Source organism: Esox lucius, chromosome 3 (genome assembly GCF_011004845.1).
Source record: "Esox lucius isolate fEsoLuc1 chromosome 3, fEsoLuc1.pri, whole genome shotgun sequence".
NCBI lineage: Eukaryota > Metazoa > Chordata > Actinopteri > Esociformes > Esocidae > Esox > Esox lucius.
In genome coordinates this window covers 9,253,925-9,266,089 of record NC_047571.1, presented here as the reverse complement: position 1 = coordinate 9,266,089, position 12,165 = coordinate 9,253,925, and the positions used below count along the sequence as shown (strand labels likewise).

General features: G+C 39.0%; 1 protein-coding gene and 1 long non-coding RNA gene across 2 annotated transcripts; one reads left to right on the top strand and one right to left on the bottom strand.

Moving 5' to 3' along the window:
• Window positions 1-999: 999 nt before the first annotated feature.
• LOC114830551 lies at window positions 1,000-8,267 on the bottom strand. The gene is made up of 3 exons (XM_034291262.1): window positions 8,004-8,267; window positions 1,466-1,535; window positions 1,000-1,349 (listed from the first exon to the last, which is right to left on the bottom strand). The coding sequence occupies exons 1-3, from the start codon at window positions 8,265-8,267 to the stop codon at window positions 1,000-1,002; spliced, it is 684 nt and encodes a 227-aa protein (XP_034147153.1).
• A 1,125-nt stretch (window positions 8,268-9,392) lies between these two features.
• LOC106023851 lies at window positions 9,393-10,720 on the top strand. Its single transcript, XR_001197963.2, has 3 exons — window positions 9,393-9,430; window positions 10,059-10,203; window positions 10,635-10,720. It is a non-coding gene; the product is annotated as an uncharacterized LOC106023851 (long non-coding RNA).
• The last annotated feature ends 1,445 nt before the right edge of the window (window positions 10,721-12,165 follow it).

Genomic DNA, 12,165 nt, shown 5'->3' with positions numbered 1-12,165 from the left:
TATATTTATGACTAAAAGCATGTAAATGCCCATGGATTTCCAAATATCCTTTGATATTTGGAAATCACACTTGCTATTATCTTGGTGAGTTGTTGTTTTCACAGTTAAACCTGCCCCTTTAGTAATAATTTCTCGAGTATGATGTTTGCACTTTACTGTTTCATTGGGCTGTAGTATGTGTAACCAGACCTTGGGTAACAAAAAAGGACTGATAACAATGGTAGCTTTTCTCTAACATTCAAAATTGGAGAACGTTTTGGGTAGGTGGGGCTTTACGTGTTCAACTTCCAGACTATGGAACTGTCATGCGAAGTTGGACACATCTCAATTATTGCCATTCAAAGTTTGCAGAAGTTGTTGTCTGTTGCTAGAAATTTCCTGGGGCTTTGCCCAGGCTGGCCGATTCTAATTTAACCCCTGAATATTACTATCAATTACTAGTTTAAAGTTCATCCCAAACTCTGGGTTTTGGCAGACATAAAGGTTGCATACTTCAACTTGGATGGTTTATGTCTCTTTGGTTTATTCTCTTTGTCATGTGTGACAGTATTACCAGTGTTGGTTATGAACTGAGAGTATTTCAGTAGGAGAAAATGTAAAGAGGATCCAGGGTGCTGGTGGTACCATAACAGACTGTTGGTTAATGAGAAGCTGTTGTATCTACAGGACAATTGAACAATATTACTCTCCATTACATCCAATACTTCTCTGTCTGGTGTAATTAACTCTTCATCCCTTACCCGTAATTAAGGATAAAAAATGCTTTGTGAGTACGTTTACACGGTGTACATTCTTTACCCACTTGGTTATGCTAAATGTATTTTGAAACTGGATGTTAGAGACTGCAATATTCTTTGAAATTATGTTCCTTCTGGAACATTCACTATTTGATTGAATGAGTTCCCTTTATAGGATGTTTTGTGTAACACTACACTTTACTCAGAATAACTGGTGCATGTTCATTCTGCTTGATGTCACTGTCAAATGTCAAAGACTATATCAGGTGTATATGTTTTTGTACAGCATTTCTGTGTTTCCTGTCACTGTGGGCTGCAGAGCACAATAGTACAGAGCAGAGTCTGTCACTTCAGCAGAGGAGATCTCCAGATCCACACGGGTCTTCTCTTTGTTCAGTTTAGCAGAGAAGCGAGGGTCAAGAAAACCATCTTCCGCCACATCCCCAGTAAAGAGCTGGATGACCAGAAGATATTGAGGAGCTGATCCTGGAGACTGTTTATACCACAGTAATCTGTCTTCTGAGGAGTATTTGCAGGAATATTGAACCTTACTACCTACATATGCGTACACTTGAAGTTGGTTTGGCTCAATTGTCTGCTCATAACTTCCTCCTGCAAATGTTAAGAGATCAACACTGACTGCAATGTTTTATTTATCATTACATTTCACTTTTGTAATTGAAAATAAAAAATACAATACTTACTTACAGGAGAATAATACAACATACCTATTCCTGAGAAGACAATTATTGAACAGATGAAAAACATTGCAGGGAGATTAGCAGTAAAACTGACTGACTAATAGCTCATTAAATGGAGCTGAATACTACAAACCAAAGTCATCTACAAGGTTTTCAATTGATCGTTTCTGTTCCTTAGCTAACAGGCTCCACCCCAAAGTACAGTTGTTCGACTCTCCTCAGTGAAATTGTATCTCATTCCTTCCAATTGTTTGTAAATGCTGTTTCCGCAATAGAAAATATTCTACTGTCCCATGAATCCATATTTTGATATTGTTGTAAACAGTGTGATTGCAGACATTTATGTCACATTGCAGACAAAGATTGATGTCTTTAGCTAGCAAAGTCAGTCAAGAATATCTATCTATGCTAATGTTAGCTAGCTAATATTTGTTGGAATCACCTTAATATCAAATAGCTTGTTAATGTCCTGCTTGTGACATATTACGCAAGGCTTATCCTCCAATTATTTGCCTGGATTAGAAATTGTATAATGTTTTCAAGCCTTTATCAGCTTACATTGAGTATGCCCTGAGTACTTTGCTCATTTTTACATCACCTCCAAAATAAATATTCAAAACAGTAGTTGACCAAATGTGCAATCCATGGTAAGTCTTCACTGACACCTACTGCCCGTCACTGGTAACTTCTCTTGAGAATATAAGCAATTTCAGTGTTTCACCTTGTTGGGAAGAATTTTAAACACTAGATGGAACAACAGTATAGTATCTTTAGTGTATGTTGAAAGAACATACCAGTGGAGGTTTGTCTATAGGAGGAATGAATGAACATGTCTAAACATGATGAACAGGAAGAAACAATGGATTAATTACCTGGCTGACAATGGACATTTTTAAACCTTTAACCATGATTACTCAACAGTAAATCAATCAGGACATTGGCATTAATACAAAGGGCCACAGGTAAGCTCAGCTGAGAGGAGGTGGATGGGAAAGAAGAAAATAGATTTCTAATAACATTTTTAACATTGTGCTTCATATGACGATGCGGGAAGCTAGGCTGAGAATTGACCCAACCCTGAGCCGTTTCACATTTGGACCAATTGTCAGAACTTTCAGAGTTGAATATTGGGATGTTGGCAAGCTCCTTTTCTCCCTTCTGTCTCCATCTTTGCTCTTGCAAACAACTTGAATCTTTGGAGAACTTTGATACTTGTTCTGTCTATTTAGATATTAAATTAATTTGTTACATTAATTTATTGACTATTTTGAATTAATCAAAAAGGGTTCAAAATCCAGCTTCTTCAATTGGAGGTCCTACAGAGATTTACTGAACCTCTAGGGTACACTGTAGTCCTGTAGAACCCGGACTCTGGTCCTGGTAGTAAAAGTCCTTGCTGCTTGCCTTAGTAGTGGGGCGTTAGATGTGGTAAATGAGGACAAATCCTCCAAGATGTATGGTTATAGTGCCTTTCCGGTCTTTACTGCACCATTGCTATATGGTCAAAAGCACATTCTTCCTCCCTGTGCCCGCCACTTGCTTCTGTTACACCGCATTCACCTGATGAGGATGTGGAATGTCGTCTACTCATGGTTCAGCTCGGTAACAGAGTTGAATAGGGTAGAGATCCACTTCTTGGTACCACTGGAACATGGCATGCTTTCACCCCTCAGGAGAAAGCCGCTATCCTCTAATCTATCCCTTCCCTCAAAGCAAACGACCCCAACGGTAATACCTGGGACCGTATATGGTCTGCCCTTCGCACCCACATTTTGGCCATGGCAGAATGTGTAGCTATTGTTGAGGGACTAGCCCCTCTGGGTTACATTGCCCAAGTACAACACACTGTGCTGAATGTTAATAAACCTCAAGACATAGTTGATCATCAATGTAGTAATACTGATATATCAGATGTTAAGTCTATTATTGCTTCTGGCACTATTAACTTCTCTGCTCTGTCAACATTGTGCCAAAGCCCTACTGAATAATTTTCCACGTGAGCTGATAGATTTGAGCTTGCCCATCGTGATCATATTGATGTAATGGGGGCTCCCGCGGACTTGGAAAATGATGCAATTTTACATAATGCTCAATCAAACCTGAATGACGAAATGAGGGACATTTAGATGAGCACTTTGCCACAAAATGATACCTGGTTAGATTTTCTGAATTGGGGCAATCGTGCAGAGAAAGCAATGGAGGATAAGCAACGAAGATCTGTCATGAATCTTAACCATGGTAAACAGTTGGCTCTACAGGTGCTGGTCATAATATTTGAATATCATCAAAAAGTTGATTTATTTCAATAATTCCATTCAAAATGTGAAACTTGTATAATTTATACATTCATTCAAAACAGACTGATGTATTTCAAGTGTTTATTTATTTTAATTTTAATGATTATAACTGACAACTAATGAAAACCCCAAATTCAGTATCTAAGAAAATTAGAATATTGTGAACAGGTTTAATATTGAAGACACCTGGTGCCACACTCTAATCAGCTAACTAACCCAAAACACCTGCAAACGCCTTTAAATGGTCTCTCAGTCTAGTTCTGTAGGCTACACAATCATGGGGAAGACTGCTGACTTCACAGCTGTCCAAAAGACGACCATTGACACCTTGCACAAGGAGGGCAAGACACAAAAGGTCATAGCTAAAGAGGCTAGCTGTTCAGAGAGCTCTGTGTCCAAGCACATTAATAGAGAGGCGAAGGGAAGTAAAAGATGTGGTTGAAAAAAGTGTACAAGCAATAGGGAAAACCGCACCCTGGAGAGGATTGTGAAACAAAACCCATTCAAAAATGTGGGGGAGATTCACAAAGAGTGGACTGCAGTTGGAGTCAGTGATTTAAGAACCACCATGCTCAGACATATGCAAGACATGGGTTTCAGCTGTCACATTCCTTGTGTCAAGCCACTCTTGAACAAGACACAGCGACAGAAGCATCTCGCCTGGGCTAAAGACAAAAAGGACTGGACTGCTGCTGAGTTCTGTTCTCTGATTAACGTAAATTTAACATTACCTTTGGAAATCAAGGTCCCAGATTCTGGAGGAAGAGAGGAGAGGCACAGAATCCACGTTGCTTGAAGTCCAGTGTAAAGTTTCCCCAGTCAGTGATGGTTTGGGGTGCCATGTCATCTCCTGAAAACCACCTTAGCCTTGTTCCCAGCACTCAAGCATCTTGAAAAGACTTTCATACCTGGACCCAAGTTAGCTTTTATGGATCCAAGCAAACGGAACTATGGGACTTTTGACTATTCTTCCTGTGTCCCCTCCTGCGCCATGGACCCACCACGCCTTTGTGCCATGGACTATGTGAACCGTTGTAAGACAATGGTAGAGACAAATTCTGACTCTACCATCTGAATGTCTCAACAGAAATCGAGACTCATCAAACCAGGCATTTTCAGCAGCTGCCATGTGATTGGTTGATTAGATAATTGCATTAATGAGAAATTGAACAGGTGTTCCTAATAATCCTTTAGGTGAGTGTATATTATGTAGGTAAAGAAATGTTAGAGTAACTATCCAGAAAAAAAAAACAGTACACCATGTTTCAAACCAGGGACGTTGCCGGGTGCTCTACCTTCTGCCCCAAACAGGAACTACCTGTTAGAGGAGGCGAACAGTGGTGTTACAACATCAATATGTTATACGGGATTTTCTTTCTAACCCAAACCCTAACCACAACCATAACCCCAGTGCTGTGATACCTAATCTTAACCCAAACTCTAACCAGAACCCCAGTGCAGTGATCCCTAACGATAACCTAACTGTAACGTTGAAATGCATTTATTACATATTGTAGCAACCTTAGTAAGGCCACTACTCATCCCCTGATATCCATACAGTGGGGAGAAGAAGTATTTGATACACTGCCTATTATGCAGGTTATCCTAGCATGTAGAGGTCTGTAATTCTGATCATAGGTACACTTCAAATGTGAGAGACGGAATAAAATAAAACAATCCAGAAAATCACATTGTATGATTTTTAAATAATTAATTTGCATTTTATTGCATGACATAAGTATTTGATCACCTACCAACCAGTAAGAATTCCAGCTCTCACAGACCTGTTAGTTTTTCTTTAAGAAGCCCTCCTGTTCTCCACTCATTATCTGTATTAACTGCACCTGTTTGAACTCATTACCTGTATAAAAGACACCTGTCCAGACACTCAATCAAACAGACTCCAACCTCTCCACAATGGCCAAGACCAGAGAGCTGTGTAAGGACATAAGGGACAAAATTGTAGACCTGCACAAGGCTGGGATGGGCTACAGGACAATAGGCAAGCAGCTTGGTGAGAAGGCAACAACTGTTGGTGCAATTATTAGAAAATGGAAGAAGTTCAAGATGACGGTCAATCTCCCTTGGTCTGGGGCTCCATGCAAGATCTCACCTCGTGGGGCTTCAATGATCATGAGGAAGGTGAGGGATCAGCCCAGAAATACACGGCAGGACCTGATCAATGACCTGAAGAGAGCTGGGTCATGTGGTCTGATGAGACAAAAATAGAGCTTTTTGGTCTAAACTCCACTGGCCGTGTTTGGAGGAAGACGAAGGATGAGTACAACTCCAAGAACACCATTCCAACCGTGAAGCATGGAGATGGAAACATAATTCTTTGGGGATGCTTTTCTGCAAAGGGGACAGGACGACTGCACCGTATTGAGGGGAGGATGGATGGGGACATGTATCGCGAGATCTTGGCCAACAACCTCCTTCCCTCAGTAAGAGCACTGAAGATGGGTCGTGGCTGGGTTTTCCAGCATGACAACGACCCGAAACACACAGCCAGGGCAACTAAGGAGTGGCTCCGTAAGAAGCATCTCAAGGTCCTGGAGTGGCCTAGACAGTCTCCAGACCTGAACCCAATAGAAAATCTATGGAGGGAGCTGAAAGTCTGTATTGCCCAGCGACAGCCCCGAAACCTGAAGGATCTGGAGAAGGTCTGTATGGAGGAGTGGGCCAAAATCCCTGCTGCAGTGTGTGCAAACCTGGTCAAGATCTACAGGAAACATATGATCTCTGTAATTGCAAACAAAGGTTTCTGCACCAAATATTAAGTTCTGCTTTTCTGATGTATCAAATACTTATGTCATGCAAAAAAATGCAAATGTATTACTTAAAAATCACATATAATGTGATTTTCTGGATATTTGTTTTAGATTCCATCACTCACAGTTGAAGAGTACCTATGATAAAAATTACAGACTTCTACATGAAAACCATTAAAATCGGCAGTGTATCAAATACTTGTTCACCCCACTGTAAGTAGCACATAGGCAGGTAAGATAGGTGAGGGATTACTTTAACTTTTGCTTGCTTTGGTTTGGTTTGTTTTCCAACTGAATTGTTCACATTATAGGTCACATTAAAAGTGGAAAAGGTTCTGACATAATTTACCTTTGTCTCATTCTTTTACATCATCTGTTATTTTAACCGGGGTGTGTAGACGGGGTGTTATATCCACTGTAAGAACTAAATACGTTCAGGAAATGTGTTCTCCAGTTTGAAGAGATAGTGAAACCACACTAATTCTGCCTTCACCAAGCCTGTGAATGGAGGTGTATTTGCAAAATAACATCCACAATCTTTTTTTAATAGGCAAGTTTCCAGACCTCCAAGGAGGCCAGATAAGATTGGAGGAGTTGCCTCGCGAGACTAGTTATTACCTGGCTTCAGTTAGCTGTATGCTAGATCCAGTCAATTGTTTGTATGTTTCGGTTAGCACTTTGCTTGCTTGCTCAGCCCTGTCCTATTTGTGTTAACATAAAGGTAATTTGCACATCCTTTTAATATATTTTACTGCACTAAAGGTATTTTACACATAGGTACAAAATAACTGCAGTATGAGAACTTTTTGAAAACTTCAGATATAAAATGGGCTTGACAAAATTACATTTGATTCATTGATTGATGTGACTGTTTATTTCTCGCATAAGACTTGCCTGTTTCCACTTCCACTGCAAAGAAATTACTCATCTCTTCCTTCATCATGTTCATGTGTCCAGAGTGGTTGTTTTACAAATTGTCTTTATAGCCTACACCTTTAGGTATTCCTATCATTCTTGAAGGGAGGATCTGGTGCTATGACTAGTATTCTAACTAATACCAAATAATTATACTCTGTTGGCCAGCTGACTAAACATTGAGCTGGAATAAAGCATTTATAACTGATATAAACTAGTATTAGGTAATTATTTATTGTCCCTTTAAGGAAAGTTATCATTTATCAACCATAATAAACTAATGACCCAGTGGTACAATATTATGGAATTAAATTGTGTCACCTTAATTAAAGTGAGGAATTATCCTATATTGGGTTATCATTACTAACCGTTTGTTAATGTCTTTATTCATCATTTGGCCATGTTAACTACCATACTGGTTAATGGTAGTTCATGTACCCTTATTGGAAAAACCACTGAAAAACAGAAAAAACATTGGTAATCCTGGCTGAAGTAGTCCCTGTTCTGGTTTTTGTACAGGGTGTGTATGTTTCCTGTCACTGTGGGCCTCACAGCACAGTAGTACAGAGCAGAGTCTGTCACTTCAGCAGAGAAGATTGTCAGATCCATACGGTTTTTATCTTCATTCAGGTTAACAGATATTCTGTTGTTCATAGAATCTGGTGTATAACCTGAACCTAAGATGTACAGGAGGAACTCTGGCCTTTGTGCTGTGTCTTGACGATACCAATAGAAATAATCAGAACCAGTAGCTGTTCTGGAGTACTTGTAAGACAGGGTAATAGAGGTACCATCTAAACAGTATTCTTCATTCTTTAGTGGAGTGAGAATGGTGTTAATACACATACATTAAATTGTATTTAAATTAAAGTATGACCTGTCTGTATTTTATACATACCCATGATTTGGTTTTGGAACAGCACTAAATATAGAAACAACATGTTTGATGATTTGAGCCAAACTGACAGAAAGTCTTTTTTGTGCCTGTTTTTGTAATTCTCAGCTTTTCAGACCCTCTACCATAAGTCCCTCCTTAACAAACTGTAGATTGGTTAATTATGTAAGACATGCAGGATGTCTGTTTCTTCGCATGGTTCTTGACAGGTGTCTGGAGTTCCTGCCACTGTGGGGCCCATGCCACAGAAGTGCAGAGTTTTTTTTCACTTCATTAGAGATCTTTAATACAAGAGATCATTGGACATTCATGTAACATATTATTAGTAACCGTAAGTCTGTAGCTGTTAATGGTCAGCTGTAACTATTCAGGAACAAGCACTGCTGCATAATCTTGATTAACCCAGAACTAAAGTCTTGTGAAATTGTTCAGGTGCTCCTTTAAATTCTGGGTGGATATGTTTTAACAGACGGGATCAGAACCGGTTTTGAGGGTCTTCTTGGGGTGCCTACCATGTTTATATTAAAGTGGGGACCCAGCCAACATGTCCATGTGGGCCCCACATGGGTTTTCTCTGGGTTATATGGGTGTCATGTGGGCATGGGCTCAGTGTGGGCACTTTGATGTGGTTATTATGGGCCCCAGTTTGGTTTAGGTTGTGGGCTCCAGCTAGGCTGCCCATTTTTGTTTATTTGCGGGTCTTGTTTGGGCCCCAATTGGGCTATATTAGACTTCATTTTTATTACAAAATTTGGTTTGTTTTAAAAAGTACCTTCCATATTTGTGGTTTGAAAATGAAAAACATTTTAAAATATTTGACTACGTTTTATTTTTTTATTTGATATAATTCAAAATGCACATCATGTTTTTCAAATAATATTTTTGGTGTAAATTTAACTTATTTAGTATTGTATAATATGTGCAAAAAAATGCTTAACTATATTTTCTTAAATAGTAAAGCACTTGCATCATACTGTCCCATCCCCCACAAGTTCTCCCGAGTCCCCGCCTTTTCATAAAAAAAAAAACCCAACGGTCTCCGAGTCCGACTCCGTTTCTCCTGACAACTTTCTAGAACATCCCTGCGTCAAATATCCTGTTTAACACTACCAAGGTAAGATATGTATACGTTTTATTTTGTACTAACTTAGTTTTACTTAAGAATTTATAAAACTAACGTTAGATATTTCGGAATCTATAGAGCTTACATTTAACGAACACGGTTAGCCAGCCTAGCTCGAACAACTAAGTTAACGTTACATAAGCTAACTTAAATGAAGTTGGTTAACAAGCTAATTTTATATAATAAAGTGTTGTGTTCGCGCCGACTTTTACAGGCTAACCGTATTTTTCATTTATCGTTTGGTCTCATAATAATGACCGATGCCGTAACTTTAACTGTTAGGCTATAACGTCATCGTGCAAGAATGCGCCATGTCGCTTCTAGGCCTTTCTGTGCTTTGCAGGTTAAAGTCATCGTACCCGTGGACTCAGTTTAAGTATTCAGGAACGTTTTATTTGAGGGACAAATCGAAATTGTTCGTCGTAGTTCAAGAAACATTAATCATTTGATGCGGAAAAATACAATTATGAAAATATGAAATAATTCTGAAAATCAATAGAAAAAAATAGTTTTATCGGTCTTGAACTTTTCATATATTAGCTGTATTGCTCTCAATATGGTGGTGTATTGCTGCAGTAGCACCCTTTAATTCAAATTAATTCATTATTTTGGTTCACAGGTAGCCTGAAACGGAACACTTCCTTGAGTAACGTCAGCAAGAAAGAGGTGGAGACAGCCCTCGGAAAATGGTTTACAAATGCTCGCGATAGAGATGGCAACCGTGCCTTGAGAGCCCAGCCGAGGAGAGCAGCACAGTCAGAGGTGTAAGTTACACAATTTATAACAAATAAAGGGAAAGCTAATTTTTTTTTTTATTATTCAATTAGTAGTAATTTTTTACATCTGTAAAGTTAACCAATCAGAATCAAATATTCAACTGCACTGATTTTTAAGGGTTAAACTGCAAAGGAAGACCCTTATTGTGTTTAAGGACCAATCATTGAGGCACCTATTAATTTTGGTAGTGTTCTTATTGTTATTAATCGTCTTAATAGTCCAATTTTCTTATTAGGGGTTAATCTAGAATATCTATTGTATTTGCTCAGATTATTTTGGAGGGTATGAGCGTGAATCATGATTATAATTTAGAATATACTCATGCATTTCTTCAATAAATGTTCATGTCAAACTGATTCTGCTGTTCTGCTAGGATTTTTAAAGTATTTATTTTTCTTCTTTTTTCTTTACTCTTTAGGTTTGAAGCTGAGGATTCTTTACAGTAACAGGACTTTATTTGAGTTTTTTTGACATTCATTTCAATAAAAGAATCCTTGATTGACATTCTGAATTGGTCATTTTTTCCCCCTGCAATTCAAATATTTTGTAATTTCTTAGATATTAAAATGTTAAAGTTACACAAATTGATGCATGTTTGGTTTGAGCAGGTACTGGTTAACAAAACAGTAACAAAGTGATTTGAAAGTTAATTTAGTAGTATAGCACATTCACCTAACATGGGGCCCAGTGGTCCTTATGAGATCACCCATAAGGGCCCCATAAGGGTGATGTATGGGACCCACTTTGGGCCCATTGATATTATATAATTTGGGACCCAAGTGGGCCCATAAAATGAACTTCTATGTGGGCCCAACTTGGAGCCCACTGTGTACCCATCATTAACCCATATGGGCTAACACACATGGGGCCCATGTGGAGCCGATGGACAAATTTATCTGGGCCCCATTTGGGTGGCCCATGCAGGGCCCAAGTTACAGCCCATCAAAAGCCCACATGGGGCCCACATGGACATGTTGGCTGGGGAGTGAAGGAGTGTGGGTGTCCAGTGTGCGTGTTGAGGTGTTAAACAGTATGAGGTGTTTAGCCTTTATTTTACTGGCCAGTATCATGATTCATATTTCTTTAACTTAAGAGTTTTATTCCTCATTCCCTGATCTATTTTGCTGGAGTATTTATATGAATGGGAGAATATGATTTCCTTGTGTTATTGTTTTGTTCCAAATGTCTCCTCCCTCTGTCCTGTATATAGGTGAGAAGCTGAACCTGTAATAGAGGGGAAAGGTTTATATTTGGGTGCAGAAGTCTCCTGTGTTCCATGTTGGAATTGGTGTCTCCATGGTGAAGCCTTTCCCACGGCCACCTTTCTCCAACCAGTATATGTTTTTTGTAATTATATAATTCAATCTCCATTCATGCTGTGGATGATATAACATTGTCCAGATTTGTTTTCAGTTTGGTCCAGGCAACAGAACAAGGTGCTAAAAATTATCACAATGTTTATTGACCAAATCTCCCCTCACTTTCCAAAAATCAAAACAAGCCAAGGTACCAGAAATGATGCTGTTCCGTGTCTCATATAAGCAATTGGTTCAAGACAGATCCACCATTTAAATGTATGTAGACTGTTCACTTTTTGGCCATAAGAAATTAAATCATTTTTATAGAGTAACATCGCCTAGGCTTAACTTGGAACTTGATTGTACAGCCCCTCTTGAAACTGACATGATATGTATGTTGACAGCTTTTTGTACAGTGTGTCTGGGTTTTCTGTCACTGTGGGCTGCAAAGCACAGTAGTACAGAGCAGAGTCTGTCACTTCAACAGAGGAGATCATCAGATCCATACGTTTGGCATTTTTATCAAGTTCTATGGTGATCCCTGATGTTGTTGCAGGCATATGTTCCATAACCAATAAATCTGGTGACGATTTAGGATATTGTCGATACCATTGAAAAGTGTTTCCAGAGGTATAATTGCAAGAAAGTTTA